Source organism: Anser brachyrhynchus, assembly GCF_964034855.1.
Source record: "Anser brachyrhynchus genome assembly, chromosome: 1".
In the NCBI taxonomy this organism is placed as follows: domain Eukaryota; kingdom Metazoa; phylum Chordata; class Aves; order Anseriformes; family Anatidae; genus Anser; species Anser brachyrhynchus.
The window spans coordinates 177,005,399-177,023,853 of record NC_137694.1 but is presented as its reverse complement, the minus strand read 5'-3'; the positions used below and the strand labels follow the sequence as shown (position 1 = coordinate 177,023,853).

The 18,455-nt window shown below is 32.8% G+C and overlaps 1 protein-coding gene across 5 annotated transcripts in view; it reads left to right on the top strand.

The window, feature by feature from the left end:
* PCDH17 (protocadherin 17) overlaps positions 1 to 18,455 on the top strand; it is an 88,411-nt gene that overhangs the window by 26,324 nt on the left and 43,632 nt on the right. For 3 of the 5 annotated variants that reach the window (XM_080575714.1, XM_080575712.1, XM_080575715.1), the window contains exons 2-3: positions 892 to 950; positions 1,095 to 1,267. In XM_080575714.1, coding sequence (XP_080431840.1) covers positions 892 to 950; positions 1,095 to 1,267 — 232 coding nt within the window. Of the gene's footprint in view, positions 1 to 891; positions 951 to 1,094; positions 1,268 to 6,164 lie in introns of all 5 variants that reach the window. The other 2 variants (XM_080575716.1, XM_080575713.1) reach the window with 2 other exon arrangements.

Genomic DNA, 18,455 nt, shown 5'->3' with positions numbered 1-18,455 from the left:
TGAAGTGACGTGTGTGAATCTACAGTATATGGGGTTTTGTGAAAGATTCAGTCTCTCTCCCAAAGAACTTCAGCTGATGATACAAGGGGAATTCAGTTCCCTTTGGCAGGACTCCATGTCGGTCTGGATGCTGTAAATACTTCTGCTTCTACAGTTACTTAGCTCATGCTGCTAAAAATATACTTATGACAGAGTTAATGAAAGTATCTTCTTTTTTAAAACCACTTGTCTACAACAATCATTTAATGTTCTTGTTTGCATGTGTGGTTCTCATTATTCAGATGTAGCTATTAATACTGATGACAGTTAAAGAGAGAAAATCCAAATATTTTCATACTTGCGCTTTTCCAGTAAAATTAAAAACAACAACAAACAGCCAAATACCCACAAACAGTCTTGATTTTTATTTATTTATTTATTTATTTATGGTAATTCACAAATTTTATAGCAATATATTAAATTACATTACAGTAGTAAGGGCTTCAGAATCCCTGTAGATGATGTAATTGTGCTTAAAAATTAGTATTACTGAATAATTCACTTTTGTAATATACAAAAGTAATTTTTTTCTCTCATTTTCAATAACCATCAGTCTTAATATCTAACTAATGAAAAAACATAAACAGTGTCATCTGTCAGGTTGCTAACAGAGAATGCCACTTTTTGGAGCTTCATTGTTTACTTTAGCAGGTAATTTGTGGACCGGAATCATTTAATTGTTCTGAGCACATAATTACATGCCAGCATTTTCCAATTTAATTAAAATGTACAAATCTGAAGATTAAGGGAATTTTTGAATTATTAATCATTTCTCCTCTAGGAAATCTTGTTGCTCTGCAGGAGATTTGTCCAGTGTACAACTATACGTATTTTTTTCCTTCTCTTTCGCAGACAGACAATTTTCCCGCAGAGCCCAATTACATGGGCAGCAGGCAGCAGTTTGTTCAAAGGTAAGGCCTATTAAATAACTTTCTCGGCTTCCCCATTTGCATTCTTGTCAAAATTGCTTTGCCAGAGAGTACAATTCAACTTAGAACAAGTAAATACAACTCTCTCTCTCTCTTTCTCTCTCTCTTTTTAAATATGTATTTCAGTAGCTCCACGTTCAAGGATCCAGAAAGAGCCAGCTTGAGGGACAGCGGGCATGGGGACAGTGATCAGGCTGACAGTGACCAAGACACTAACAAAGGCTCCTGCTGTGACATGTCTGTTAGGGAGGCACTCAAGATGAAAACTACTTCAACTAAAAGCCAACCACTTGAACAAGGTGAGTGAAGTCTCCAATGCTTACAGAGCGTAAAGTTTAAGCCATCATTATAAACCTATTAGCATTGCAATTGCAGTGTATCAGGGTGAAATAGCCCTCTGATAATACTATCAGAGAAAACAGTAAATCTTGTAGATAGCCCAGAGCAAAGACATTCAATATCTTTCAGAATGAACTTGAAATGAAACCACAAGTATCCTCTTTTTTTTTTTTTTTTGTAAATCCAAAGCAGATTAAAAAAAAAAAAAAGGTACTTTTCTAAAATGATTAGAATATACTTTATCTCCATTGGCATTTCCTGTGATATATTATGTACTGTTCTTCAGCCAAAGCGTGATTTGAAAACTCAAACTAGACATGACTGCAACAGATAAAAGAACGAGTCATTTACATTCCACATGTAGTTTGGAGAAGAGGAAAAGGAAAGAGACTTGGGATATCAGACAACAGTAAAAATGGATCAGAAGGTGTTTCATTTCATGAATGTAATTTTCCTATTTGTAATGTTGATTTCGCAATTAATAGTAGCATGAGAACTGTCAAATACTAAACTAATATGATTTTTAGTATAATTTCATTCATTTTCTAGGAAGGTGTCAAAGATGAGTGTCTGTGAAACAGCTAAAATAACGTATTTTAGGACAATGACAATGATCTCTGCAAACCATTCTGACAAATAAGCATATTTATTTCTTCAAACAGTGCCCAATTAAAGTTTCCTTAGAGAAATGTATTATCTAACTATAAGGTCTTCTATTTCAAAACAAAGACTTTTTTTTTTTTAAGAATCAGACAATCTGACCACTCCAGCAGTGTCTGTTTGTGCAATTTCCTTCATAACCTATAAGCAATAAGGAAGTGCACCACTGAATTATTTTGAAATGTTTTATATATGTGCTTTAGTTTAGCTTGTGTGGAAGATGATTCAGTGTTAAAGACAGTTACAGATGACTAAATAAGTCAGCCTTAATGAGAAGCTACATTTATAATTAAGCAGAAATACATTATAAGCTTTTTATTAATTGCTGATTATTTGGAACTATATTTTTTGTCACTAGCCTAGTCTGATCTGTTGTACAATCATCAGGAATATATGTTCAAATTTATTTTTTTTTTGGTTATGTTGAGATTGCAATGTAATTTTTGCAGTGTATTTAGAATACTGCAGTATAATTTATTCTGTATGTACTAGAGGGTTGACCTCACATATGACCTTATTTTCCAGGTAATAAATGCCAGAAAGATTATTTTTTCCCGACCTTTTGCCACAACAACTCTCTGCTTATAATTGGACATTAATCTGTATAAAGATACAATACTAGACTTTTTCTTTTTTTGTAGTTTAAGCAGCTGTTTGAATGTGTATCTAAATTTCTCAGTTTTGTATCTCCCTGAATATCTATCTATAAAGTAATAAAGTACAGCAATGAAAGCATGAAGTTCTAAAATCCAAAAAGTTTAATTAGGAAAATAATTTACTATAAATTATAAAAAAGTTCTTTTTTTTCTTTTTTTTTTTTAGAAAAGTACTGTATAGCTAGAGTTCAATTTTTACTGCAGTTTGTCCAACAGCATAAAGCCTAATACTGCTCAAAATATAAGAGCACTAGTCAGCATATTAAGCCAACCACTCCTATTATTTATTTTCATTATAACACAAAGAGTTATATAGAGGTTTGCACTTATCATTATATCTATATAACCGGTCCCATTTATCGAGAAACATCTCATAGCGGTGGCTTATATTAATTTCTCACATTCTCATTAAACATATAGTGAACTATGAATGTTAAGTACTGTCAGCCACTGAGTTGCAGCAGCAGGTGTTTATGTGATTTTTTGTACTGAGAAAAAGTATGAGCATGGATGGAGAGAGAAACTAACTTTTTATTTCCTTTTTTTTTTTTCTTTTTCCCAAATATAATTAAAAATGCTAACGACATCCAATTGTTTGCTTGTATGAACTCTTCCATCTCAAGTGTCAGGTAATGAAGTCATTGGCATTTTATAAAAACTGAACATGCAGTGAGAACCTTATGGGGTTACAGATCATTACAGTAACAAATGTGGTGCAATGTGTTTTTTTCAATGAAGTCAATGATTGCTTGTCATTGAGCATAGTATGATTAGGGCTTTTAGTCCAATGTAACTTCTCTCTTTTGAAAGATAATGAACAAAATTGCTTTTTCTAGTCATTATCCTATCCTATCCTATCCTATCCTATCCTATCCTATCCATTTGCCATGTTGATGGAGGGTGAGAAATAATTTTTGTGGGTAGAAAAAAGATGGCATTTTCTTTAGAGAAAAAATGTTTTCTAGGAAAAGGAGATGGACAGCTTGCTAGAAACAATTTTATATAGTAGCACCTGAAGCAGTATCAGAAGTGGTGGTTCTGTCATCTTTCTGGGTTGTGCTGAGGGACGGGAATTCACTGTTTTGTAGCAAAGTTTCAGTCTTTATTATTGTAATTTAAAGATATCTAAAATAGTTTAACTTCTGTTAGAACTGTGACATTTTTAAAAAATAAACAGTCTTAACAATCAACTCAGGATCTAGATTTCAGATTCCTAATTTAACAAGTGAGTTAAGCTTGAGTTTGAGAAGATGTAAATCTTCTGTATGTAGTTGTCACTATTGTCATGATTCCAGTTCCACCCAGGGCAGTAATAGGAGTCTTACAAGTACTAGTATTTTAACTACAAGTTTGAACAAATCTAGCTTAGGCAGCTTGAAAATCAGAGTAATGGAGAAATAAGACAGTATATGAAAAAATAATTTGTATAAATGACATCTGATTTTGGTATGCAATGGGTGGCAAACTCATTTTATGATTTTCATTAAAATAGTGAAAGCAGTGTAAAGCCTCAAAAACTTTGCTATTAAAATATTTGATTTCAAGGAAAATATTTCTAAATAGCAAGTTTTGTCTAATGGTGATAATAAACATTAACACAAACGAGAAAGATCACCAATTAGCTATCATTATGAAATGCTTCTGGAAGCTCGTCACTTGGCCTTAATGGAAAGAAAGGGGTGGAGGGTGGGGAGGTGTGTGTGTGTGGGGAGGACAACCCTTTAAATGTTATTGCGACAGTTAGTCTTGTGTTGAAATAAGTATGCCTCCTTTTAGTTATTTCAATTATGTATCTTTTCCCCCCTGTAAATTCCAAGCAATTTTCCACATAAAAATATCTGTTTCTGATCAGCTTACTTATGCTGATTCAGCTGTCTTACTAAGCACCTTGTTGTGTCTGTTACTTTTTCAGTAGAATAGTTTTGGACAAGTCTGTCTTGTTTACCTCTTTTTTTCTTTATTTCTGTTTTCTTTCTGAGAATTTAAAACCCATCACTGATTCAGACAGTTTGAGATCACCCTACTTATAAATCTTACAAGAATTATTAGTTTTGAACGTCTGTTATATAAAAATTCCTGTTCCACCTGATGTATTATATATTATTCACATCTGATGATTAACTAACAGAATAATATTTTTCTTTGCTGTCGTTTGTGTATAGCAGCAATAATCTGTATTCCTTGAAAAGATATCCAAAGCTGAAAATTATAAAGTGATATCTACAGGGATGCAGTACAGCAGAAAAAAATGTGCATTTTATACTTTTCTTAGTAAATCCTGAATATGTTTATCTGATAATGATAATTTTACTGTTATAAAACTATAGAGATGTGGAGGTTTCTTGCAGGTAAATCATTACAGTTATAAATCATTGTCTTTGTTAGATTTTTGTCAGTATTTTTTTCCTTACCTTTTTTCTCTTTTACCTCTTTTACCTTTTTTATCTCTCTCTTTTTTCTTCCCCTTCTGTTTTCCTTCTTTAACATATATTTGAATTCAGCAGCTTTGGTTTTTGTTTTTTGCTTTATCACTGTGCATCACATCCTGCTTTCAGAACAATTGCTTGCCGTTCACACCTGCATCCCGTAGAGGGGGTATTTCTGCATGTGCTGTTACCTATTTAACAGTAGCACAGTCACGAGAATAAAGGAAAACCGGAGATATCTCCATGGAGAAAGACTGAAAGAAAGCTTCAACGTTGGAGTCAGAGACTCCTCTAGAACCTGTGTTGCTTATCGGGTTTCTCTGTAGAACAGTATGCTTTTAATCTAAGACATATGTGAATAGGATAAAAGGGCTGGAGTGAATCTTCAGGGAAAAAAAAAAGAGTGACAGATTAAATATTACTCAAAAATATAATTTTCTTTTCTTTTTCTGTTGTCACAACAAAACAACACATGCATTACAAGCATTAAAATTGATGCAGCCCTGCATGCAACAGTCTAATCAGTTTTAGAATATTTGTGAATACTGTCAACTCGAGTTTGTCCACTGAACCTGTTCATGGAACAAAATGCGAGTAACTTGTGCATTTATATTATCAATTTCTAAAAAAAAAAAAGGTCTCTGAAATCTGGTATCCTGCATTATCTGCAGTGGAATAGAAATTACCAGATTTTTTAGTAATTTTTTTTTTCTGAAATATTCATTGATTTTCTTGTTATAATTCTTTAGTCTTAGGATAACTAACATTCATTCTGTTTAACTAAATGAGAATTAGTCTAGACTGATAAGTGCAGAAAGTTCAACAATCAAATTTCTGCTGTCTAACATAATCACCAATTCTTTCTGTGCCATTGGGGATGATGAGTTCTTTTATGAGTACATCAACTTAATGAGGTAATGGAAAAGAAGACTAGAGAAATATTTCTTTACCAAGTTCTCAGAGCTAGTGAAAGACTATGCTGAGAAACTGACTGAGGCTGGGAGTGCCCCCAGAGCTGACACAACCTGTGAGATATTTTGTTCAGCATTACTTCCTCACAGTAGTGTTTTTTCTTCTGGACAGAATATCTCTTATCACATTCTCTCTGTACTTAGAACATGAATAGCTGTCAGACTGCACCACTTGTTCTGATGTCACCTAGGAGTCTTTATGTCCAGGACTATTACCCCTTCCAACTCAGTTACCCCTAATAATCTCAGGTAAGACACTACCTTGCGGTTTTATGTCAGGGCTTGAACACAATATCCTTTCTTCACTTTCATCTGATTAAGTGTTTTCCAGGCAAACTACAATAGCAACTTATTTGCATTGAGAGTCTCACCTTTTATTTAATACGACTTAGTAATACCTGTTTCTAGAGCTGTAAGTCTGGAAACAGTTAGGTGGAGCCCACACAAAATGATGTTTTTCCCCATTCATTTGTTCTTTTCTGTGTAATTTCTCTCACTTGTTTGTTCAGCTTCCCTGCTTTATGCAAGCACATGTGTGATCTTGGGTGAAGGTTAAGACAGGCCAAAGACTAACTTATCTATTCTGTAGGTTATTATGGAGGAAGACTTCTTTGCAACTGTTTTCTTGACCAAGTTTATCATCAACACACTGTAGATATTTGATTTGTGCCTCATTCTAATAGTGGGATTTTTAATTTGACTGAAAAATTTTGTAGAATTATAGACTTTTATGAAGAATAAGGCAATATTTACTTTAGCTAGATGACCCCTCCAGTGCATTGAAAAAAAATTAAATCATTATGACATTTAAACTGTCAGCACTTTCCTACTTTTCTGCTATGATAACATTGGTCAAGTAAACAGTACTTCTGAATTTAAGAAAATTAACAACATTATTATGGTCTCATCCTTCTTGTGAAGTCTTTGCATTGGTATCTAAATTTTAAATTAATATTTTTCACTTTTTTAGTTAGAGGAGTACTCAGGAAAGTTTCAGATATTATTAGTGCCTTAATCTCTAATAGTAATTTAAAGCTGACCTAAGTCTTTGCAAGACTTGCTTAGATAGGCTGAGCAAGGCTATGCAAATGTTCTGTAATGCCATTTTTTGAGTGACCAGAATACAATTTCCCCTTTGAATCTAAGTAACTGAACTCGACTGAGGAATATGGTTTGGTTGCGTTTGCTATATAGATGCCTGTCATAACCTTTCTCATATTAATACCCAGTACCTGTGACATATCTGTTGCTGCATTATCTCTTGAGCAAATTATATGATGGATTTGGGAAAAATAAAGACGAAGTCTTTTATCTACAAATGTATTTACTCATAGTATTAAAGTTCTTTTATTATTATTATTATTTTTCCCCTCTGTTGCTCTTATGTTGGATATCTTCTTAAGTTTTATTTTTACACCTACTACTCTACCAGAGAATTTACTTTCACTTTTTACCTGTCAGTTATTTTGATATTGAGTCTAGGTTCATGAGTGGCACTTTGTGACATTGGTTTGAGTGATAGCCAGATGTGTTTAGAAGCAGAGCCCAGTTTGTTTGACGCTTCCTCATTAGAAATGAGAGTGTTCCCATGCATAGCTTCTCTCCATGGTGGGTTCTCCTCATATGAGCAGCTCTTGAGTTCAAGCAAGGCTATCCAGGTGAGGAAAGAGAAGTCTGATGGAGCGGGTGCTTGTCCTAGCAGAAATCAGAAAAGGATGTGAAGTGGCAACCTAATGGAGAAGGGATGGATTAGCTTAATACCTTGACTACTTACTTAGCTTCCTTCATTGTTACAAAACAGAAAAGCAGTGCAAACATTCTGGCAGCTGAAGTGACAGTGAATACACTTTGCATCAGGGTATCTTAGCCTATTATTTCCGCCTGTTATTGCCTATTATCCTGCTTTTCAACTGGAGTTGAGTTCTGCCAAACCAGGTTTTTAATCAGACGTGTGTTTCATCATCTTGCAGATTATTATCGTGTAGTAGCAGTGAAGTTTTCTGAAGAGCATACACCACATTTAATTAATGTACTTAGCCATAGATTAGGGCAGAAATTTCTATAACTGACTTTCAATACATACAGAAAGAACTTTCTGCATCTGTACACACACAAAACATATCACTGAGACACACACAAAAAAAGGACTATAATAGTTCAGCACATCATGATCTTTGCACCATTTGATGTGTCATGCTACATTTTCCAAGTAAGTTTATTGTCCCCCTATTGTTTCTACTTATTTTTATAATTACAGATTAATTCAGTGGTCTGTATTTTTGCCCTGAATCTTGATTTCACTGGAAACTTCACAAACAAATCAATTTAGATATATTATTACTAACATGTTAAAAGGCTGAAACTGTACCAACTGAATCGTTAATACATTTCAGAAGAGATTTCTTTGATGAGCTTATTTGCAAATTAATGCATATCATGCACTTCAAGATCAAAAGTCTGTTACCATGAGTCTCATGTCTGAGATGTAGGTGTAAATTTTAACATTGGGGTGCTGTAACTGATGGTGCTTATTTCTTCATGCTTTACTTTTAAGGCAACAAAACAGAATGTTCCTCCCCTGTCACTAGTTTAAATCTCATCACTTCCTTTCTGTACTCTCTATTTTGACACTGCCTTTCCTGTGGCTGAGCTCACTTATTGTACTGCAGTTTGTTCTTGGAAGTCTTAGAATCCATAAATTATCTTTTTGCTTTATTCCCACTAGAAGAGCAAGTGAAGGATTTTTCATTCTCAGTAAAATGAAGCCCTTCTATGTCAAAATCATTATCTTGAGCTAACATTTTTTATTTTCAGATTCTTTTTATAAATTGATAGGAAAGTAGGGGCATAGAAAGATCAACAGCTTTTGAAACACGGAAATCAAAAAATTGATAGTTTTCATTGTTTCATGTTTTATGCATTTCCTTGGAATGTAACTGGATATGCTTACTTTTGTTAATGAAAATTTTAGGGCATATATTAATGTATATAATAGACAATATCACACAAACTATTTTAACTGGACTAGGGAGTCCATTTTTACCTCTTAGTCTGTTTTCTTTTAATTAAGCTAATTAATTAATTCTAGATTAAATATATATGTGCGTATATTTATTCAGTTATATAAAAAGTAAATTATATATATCCTGTCCTCTCTTTCTAATTTTATATCACCATTGTATGATCATATCTCCTGTTAAAGAGTCAACAAAAATACAGATATGATAAAAAAATGATATTACTCAGGTTTTTACACAATCCCGTTTCACATTCCAGCAACATTCTTGTTACCAAATTGAAGGAATATTCTGCAGATGGAGTTACTCCAAAGCTAATGCCTATTAGTTGGAAGCCTGAATTTGGATTTTGGTTATCAACAGTTTTAGGTCCAGCTGAGGAAAACATATCAACAGAAGCATCTTAAATAAAAAACAGGAATTAATTATTCCATTTAGTGATACTTCAGTTAGAATAACATTAATTGAATTTTGTTTTTCTGGAGTAAAGAATATCTTGTAATTTCTATATACAACAATCCAGTCTGTCCTTTTGCTGGCCTTTTTTGTTGTGTACATACTACTTTTCTGCTATGTCCAGGTTTCCAGAGGGAGAGAAATGGTATAACTTAATTTAGTCCAGAGTTCCAGCACATGCTATTTAGAGACACAGCCTTTGTACTCAGTTTGTGGGGACATTTTTAAGGAAGATCTGGACAAATTCAAAATAAATAGAGGGGTTAGAATAACAGCATAAAACAGTGGTTTACAAAACATGGCCCATGGGTGAAGTCTGGAAGAACTGTTTTTTGTTTAGAGTTTTTATTTGTTTAAATGAACAAAGACTGAATATAAACATAATAAAACTCTTAATGTGTATAAAAAGTTGTCATAAATAGGGTGGTAATTTTATTTAATTAATTAATTAACTAATTTGTAGTTTGCTGGGAGAACTGTTTAGGTTAAATATGAGGGAAAACTTTGCTATAAATATATTTATGCACTGAAGCTGGCTATCCATATAAGTTAAAGAATCCCTCTGCATAGTGGTTTCTAAAACATGTTAAATTTTTTAGTGATAACCCAGATTTATTTCAACCTACTGAGGGCCAGAGGATCCACTTTAGCCCTGCTTTATATGATGCCATAATTAAATGCAAGGGTGAGATGCACTGTCTAGTCCTGAGTAAAGTGTACTGAAAGGGAACATCTACACTGACCTGTTCTATACCCTTTTGTCTGTGAACATCTTCTTTTACGGGAAGAGATCACCACATGAGAGAATTGCAGGGAATGTGGACTGTGCAGTGCTTCACAACAAGAATCCCTGATATACTGTAATAGCACTTAGCATTTAACGAGGACTTTGCTCAGACACAGAGCTGCAACATGATTAGCTTATTACTGCTCAGTGAAACTTTGTCTACTCTCTGTACATCAGTGATATACACATGCATTGTGTCAGCCTCTGTGTGCCTACTGCCCATCCTTATATCCAGAATGGCATAACAGCTGGTTTCCATTCCCTGCTGCTGCTTTCTTCTATTCCAGCTGCCGCACTCAAATAACCTCCCTTCCCCAAGTGGGCTTCATATGGTTTGAAAGGGACTTAATGTACCTCAGTGCATAGGGAACTTTTGATGCATATTTCATCATGTTTCAGTTCTTTCTACAGGGAACAGTGCATGTATAACAGATGTTCCCTGACTACTACCCCTTCCTGAAGGTGACATGCCCTTTTCTGTGTTTCATCTCTAATGTATATGTAGCTGGTATTGCCTGTGTGGTACTAAAAAGTACTGTTCCACGGCTGCCCCTGTACTGCATGCCAAGCTGTATTTAATTCCATCTGCTCCCCTTTGCAGCATGAAATGGAGAGGAGCATATGCCCAGTATAACCAAGTCATAATGCGACACAGAAAAAAAAAATTACTTAAGACGTACTTTTTTTTTTTAATTTAGGACCATATTTTTTTCTAGTTTTATATACACAAATTGTCTCAAATAAATCAATAAGGATAGACATGTGAGTAAATGTCAAAAAATCCTTCATCTTTTAATAGTTCCTCTGGTGTATATGTAATATGTGTTTTTAATATATGTACATATGTGCACAAAAAAGATATTATTAACTGATGATCCTGATTTTTTTTTAAACTAAACCTGTATCTTAAACATATAGAAAATTGAAAGCTTTAAAAGTTTGGGCTTTTTTAAGACTGCAAATATGAGATCACTTTGCAAATTAATTTCATTAATTTGCAAATTATTTTAATTAATTTCATCAGAAATCTTGTTCTGAGAAAGTACATTTCTGAAGCAAAAGCAAACAATCCAAAATATACTATAGGTATTTCAAAAACCAAAGCTTTTAAATATATAGTTGCTAATGTATAGTACTGCACATATAATGCACATATGCATGTGTATACAGATATATTTAATATATTTATATAAACATATATATTGTAATGTAATTGTAGTATCTACTTAAATATTATCGGGATGTACAATTTTGATTTTTATAGGGTATTCTATCAACTTTTTTTAAGTTTTGGCTTAAACTTTACCATCTGAACATACAGAATTTTATTATGTGAACCAATCTTTGTTTGAACAAATAAATGCAGTTCTTAAATTAAGTGTAATTTCAGTTGCCCATAGGACATGATCGATCTCTAGTTAGTTACACAGTCCAAACCTTAAAAGCCCCAAGTAAAGACCAAGAACAACAGAAAGACAAGTGGAATTGTGTCTGTTTCAATATTGTCAAAAGATTTATGTAATTAGTCTGAAATCTGCACGGCCAAGGGAAGTGTCCACTTGGTCTGTGTGCACAGATGAATATGAATAATCCCAAACTTGATGCGCTGTTATTAGTTTTAGCATGTGATTTCTTTTCTACTATCTGAACAGATAGTAGAGGTACAAGGTTACGTAGTTTGATTTGAGCAGTCTATCACTTGTCTATGAGATTGCTGTTGCAAACAAAGTTCACACAAAGATAATGTAGGTGTGTACATTATCTTAATTTGCCTTTCCGTATAGGTAATAGAGGTTATTTCTTCTATATATTTCCTCTATATATTCTTTATATTCCTCTGTATAATAGGTTATTTCCTTAGAGGTAATAGTTTTGTTGTTGTTGTTGTTTTTTAATTCCCCCTGAGGTATATAAAATTAATACTGCACCTTCATAATAATTTCAGAAAGTACCAGCTTCACAATCCTCTTTTATAGTAATTCACATTCCTCTTTTATAGGAATATTGTACTTACAATAGAGAATATTTTTTTTACATTTAGTGTAGCCAATTGCATCCTAAAAATGTGTCATTTTTGGGTGGACACTCTTAATAAGGACTAATAATTTTTCCACAACAAAAACTGCAAAATAATTTATGAAATCAATTCCTGTCAAATTTTCAGTCTGATATCTTTTGTATGCTTGGTATTTGCTCAAAAGCAAATAATAATAACAATAATAATAAACCAAAAACAACAAAACACATTAAAAGAACTTGTTTAAAATATTTGTTAAATTTGTTTCCAAGTCACAAAATACGCCAAGTTGAACATGACCCTGGGTTAGGTCAGGTAATACTTTCTTTTCTCAAGTCAAAGTGTTACAACCAAGTAATACCAGGTGGTTACCCAGGGTGCATAGGAATGGGGAAGCTGGTAGAGCAAAGAGGGATGGAGAAAGAACTATACTGTAAGCTTCAGCCACTCGAGACCACACTGCTTTCAGGACAACTATAAACCCAGTTTAGCTTGTCAGTATACTGTGACTGCTTTTTGCTTCTCCAGAATACCATAAAGCACACTAATGAATATGACCATAAAATTTAAAATAATAAAGATCATGTAAAGTTGATGTTGCATATCCCTTAATCACTGGGATTATCATATAATTGGATTTTTTTTCTCCCCTTTGGCATTCAGGCTTATAGTAAACAAATAAGGATATTCTCAAAACTTTTATTTGGATGGAATTACACTGGAAAATACACATCATCATGTATGGTAAAATATATTACAGCTTCCAACTGTCTCTAAATCAAGCAGTATTATATTAATTCAGGGCACTTATATTTAACATTTATTACACCTTCCAAACCCTAAAATAATAATAATGTATTTGAATAGAAGTATCAGGAACTACGAAGAATCCGGTAAAACTATTTCAGCTCTCATTATATGGGTATTTCAGGGTAAGAACAGCGTTTAAGTAGTGGGAAATTCTGAAATAAATATCTTGAAATTGAATGTCTTCATGCTTTTATTGTGGAAATAAAATCCCATGAGATATTTAAGGCATGTTATTGATATATAGTTATAAAAATGGTGAACTTCACCTACAGATACCTTTTATTTGTATGGAATTATTGATAATATCCATATTTGTATTGCATTCAAATATTTATATATCCATTCTTTATTAATAATATTTCATTTTTATTCCTTCATTTGTATTTTTATGTTTTATTTTATTTGATTTTATTTTGTGCACATTCACATTTTTTCCTCAGTATCTGGAGAACGGCAGATGTGTTTACATTGATAGAATTTTGAAACAATAGTAGTCTTTCAAAAACTGGTTAGATAATCAATAAGAATTTGGAACCCATCTTCTCTGGGAGCTTTAGAAATGCTAACCCATTGCTAATTCATTAATATTTGAAAGTGATTTCAGGAGTTACTTAGAGAGGTTAAACAAGACAAAATAAGCTCTACTATTTAAAGCTTAAATATATATATATATATATCTTTACTACTTAAAGCCTAAACATTTCTTTAAATTCTTTAAGACAGTAGAACTTCAGACTATTGTAAATTTAATAAATTTCTTAGTCTTTTCACATATACATGACAACAATAGATGGCTTATTGTTTATTATAAAAAGATTCTTGTATTTCTACTAGCATGCTTGAAAGATGAGTACTGTACAGCTGCTTTCTTCATTGTAAACTTGATTCATTTTTGTGACATGCACAAGTATGGATAGACAGAAAGATTTACAGGAAGAAGAAAAAAAATAGCTTAGAAGCTTAAGGTGTGGGAAGATAATGTAATGAGGAAAAAAAAAAGTAATCAAAACAGATTTATGAAGAAACGGGGAACTACTCAACTCTTGGAGATAATGTGCTTTTGTTGAATTTACTAATTCTCTGCAAAAAGTGATCAACATTTTTATTTTTCCTGAAGATTAACTGCAACTAAATAATACTAAACTGGAATAATGTATTCCATATTAGACAGGTACTTGCTGCTGCATAGTGGAGGTTCATCAAAGTCAGTAGGGTTGTACCACCTTGCGTATTTTGGACAAACACAGTATAACATTTATTTAGTCTTACAAATCAACTAAACATTACATTTTTTCTTTCCCATCCAATGTCAGGTATCAGCATTCTTTTGCTGAATGATGTCATTTGTAGCTGAACAAAAATAAAATACTTTCTCAAAATATGGATATTTTATTTATGAATTTAGTGCTTTCACTAAAGTTCAGTTTGCTGTCATGATTTGGGAACAGATTACTCTGGTAAATATAACAAAAGTAGAAAATTGTTTAAGTTCAAGACAACAAAAATTACACTTTATAATCTTAACTAAATTCAGGGAATGCTAGTTTGTTATCTTTATTTACAGTGAATTTTACCTTTCCAAAAACTAAGACTCAGAGTTTCTCCTAGATATTTAGTCCTCCATAAGTACAAAGCAAGTGTAAAACCTGGATCTCAAGGTATTTAAAAAAAAAAAAAAAAAAAGCTTAACATCACTAACCTCTACATTTTCAACACTTTTGAAGGAGAGAACAGACCACAAGTTCTTAGGAATCTTATCATTTCACCTGCTGTCTTACCTACATCTGAGATACCTTGATTATATATATATAATTAGTTGACAAGCTCTTTAGAATTAACGAAGCGAGAAATAGGCACTTTTAGAGCATGATTCATTTGACCTATTTTACATGAACCATGCCTTCAAAATGTTCATTTCTTTCCACTGTCAGTGAAAGGTGACTAACTCAGATATAGTTCAATATTTGCTGATGTCTAAAGTTATGAAAGATGAATTGCAGTTAGTGTTTATTCAGGAAACAGCTTTTTACACACTGGCCATTGCTTATCCCAACCTTTTTGGTGTCTATGTCTATGTCTCTTATTTGTGCTGCAGGTGTTAATGGTTCTAGACACACCCCTTTTTTTCTTTTTTTTTTTTTTTTATGATGTGGAGGTGTTGAATTTCTTTCATAAGAGAAATATGATTTCTGTTTGGACAGCTGTTGTTCTCTCTTCCATATATGTGTAGCTGGGAGCAGTTTCTTCACTCACAAAACTGTGACAAAAAGTCACAAAAGAATGACTGTGTAAGGTTCATAGCTTTTGACGCTTTAGTTAAATATTCATCTATTTTTTTTCCTCTTGAATTCTTATGGCCAAATTGCTGGTGCCAGAAGCAATAAAGTCTAGCATGTTAGAGATTTAAAGTTAGACTCTGAGATCAACCTGTACTTTGGCTTCTAAAAATCCCTATGTGCCAAAATACTTTACTGAAATGACTTGCAGAAAAGGAAAAGGATGGTCTTTGTTTACACAGACCTGTACTTAAAATAAATTTATCTGACTTCCTGAGCTATTATAATTTATGTTAATTAAATACCAAAGGATGAATAAAAACATATTAATTTAAGGATTAACCTCTATATTAGTTATCTGTATCTTACATAGTGTTAATCTTCAGTAAATTTTTATCACTTGGCGAATTGAAGTAATTCATGATCTTATTAAACTTAACTTCTTCTTATGTCTAAGGCAGTTCTTGCATGTTCATTAAAGAGCAACGGATTCTGGAATAGCTGTTAATCCCTGGCAAATATATTTAAGCATCAACTGGCATTTCATAAACATACAGTAGCAATCTTATTTGATCTAAGTAAAGATTTACTTAAGATAATTGGGGTCTATCCTGTTGTATCACAGCCACTGTAGTGTGTGCCATTATTGGTGGCAAGGTGAAGTTTATCTGCAGGAGAACACTTGCCACTCTTATCTCAACTCCACTGCCAAAGCCATCTACTGGAGATGTAGCACATGTTGGCACAAAAAGGACTTCTACTAACCTTTCTACACCCTGTCCTCAAAAGAGATAAGCTAAGCTAAATATATAGTGATATGCCTACATACACGACAGCGCTTTCTGCCAAATAGCTGTGTGAACTGGGGTTGTCTTTTTTTTTTTCCCCCCACACTTCCAGATGACACAGCTTTGCCAGTAATACTTCACAACATAGATTCTGACAAGATGCTCTTCATTATCAACGTTACTAATAGTGAACATATTGTTCTTTCTTACAAGGCTCACACAGATAAAGATTGAACTGCATTTTTGGCAAATTTGAAAGTTGACTTAAGATTTTTTTTCTTTTTTTTTAATCTTCATTTCATAGAAAATCATCAGAAAGCTTCATCTTAATAAATGTGAGAATTAAATATTATATAAGTATAGTTAAGTATTATGTTTTCAGGAATAAAACAGATGAGGTTTTGAAACAGAAATTCAGCTTAGAACACTAATTTTGTAATAATAATGATCATACTAAAAAAGTACTGAAAGGGGGGCTAAATTTTCCATTGGTTATTTGATTTTTTCTTCCATGATATATATAAAAATCACGTATGCTTTCTGTGACTTTTCATAATCCTGATCCCACCTGTCTTTTGTTTCATATCAGTATAGTGGAATCCACTGTGAAATTCTACTCCCATAAAATGCATTTCGTCTGGACTAGTCATGCAGTTAGGTACATATATATTTGATTTTATGAAAAAAAATCTTAATAAAGAATTCATTTAATTTTTGGGGGTGTACAAATATTTCAATATATTTTATTAAACTGAACTAATCTAGTACTTAAAAAATAGCTCTCTGACATTCAGAGTAATGGACATGAAAGCAAGAGTAATAAAAATTGCTAGGAAGATGCAGTGTAAGCACTGATTCAGCAAATACCTGACTGATTTAAACATTTTCTTTAATACATAAGATATACATCTGCAGGAATTTAAAAACATATGAATATAACTGTCTAGTAAGGCTTGAGATGTGGCAGTTTCTGTCAGCTAACAAATTAATACTCATCATCCAGCCTAGGGCAGTTGTATATGTTTATATACTTCATTTATAACAGCTGTAGGTAACTCAGTCATCCACCTAGATGTAACATCTAAGTCACCTTGTGGAATTTCCTATCATTCTCCAGCAATTAAACAAAGACTTTAGGTTGACTACACTTCTCTGTATTTAAAGTTCTATAGAAGAGAATCAATGAAAATGAAAAAAAAAATTAAAACAATTGCATCATACTTGGATGGATTTTTCTTCCAAGAATTTGGAAGAAAAAAATTGCACTGTGGACCCTTCACATCCATAATGGCTTGTGTAATAATCTCATAGAATCATTAAGGATGGAAAAGACCTTCAAGATCATCTGGTCCAACAGTCACCCTACTACCAATGTCACTCACAAGTTACTTAGGTGTGTGTACAAACACAATTTCGTTGACTGAAGCTTCCATCTGATTATTTTTGGCAGTTCTCTTGCATTAGGAGAAATAGTAAATAGTTGTTTCCATTAGGTTTCTTAGTGACAATCACAAATTACAAATTTTTTCATATATTTACTTTGTTGTGTTTTCTCCAAGCTAAAAGAAAAATCTTACCTTATTTAAAATCATTAAACTTATTTAAAACCTTATTTTATGAAAGCCTTTTCATAACTTTGATCATCTTTGCTACCCTTTTTTATCCTTTTGGTTTTATTATATTCTTTTTAATGTGGAATGAGCAGAAACGCATATAGGAGTCTAAACACAGCAGCTGCGCATTTAAACAGAACAATGTTTTGTGTTTAAATCTCTACTCCTTTTCCAAGATTGCCTCCTATCCTAACTGATCTCTGCATGACCTGACATCTTCATTTAACAGTCCAGAATAATACTAAAATCTGTGTTAGAGTTCATAGTTTGCATATAGACAGTTGCTACTGTTTTTCGTCATGTACATTACCTGCATGTGTTGACACTGAGTCTCATGTGTCATTTTATTACAGTTATATGATACCATGACAGCTATTTGCAGCTCTTCACAACCACTCTCAGATTTTACTACTCACATTTGCCATGTTTCATTTGTTTGGCACCAAAGTTAATTTAAGTGGTAGTGTTACAATACTCCAATTTCATATTTGGGTTCCATCTGGTCTTCTCATTTGTTGGGAGTCATTTTACCCATTTTCTCTAAAACTTAGAGTATTAATCTTTCAGTTGCAGGCAGTTTTTATGACTCATTTCTATTCCATAATAACTGCATTTTGGGAATCTTTCTAAACTACCTGCAGTCTAAAGTCAAAAAATAAACCTTTTTTTTT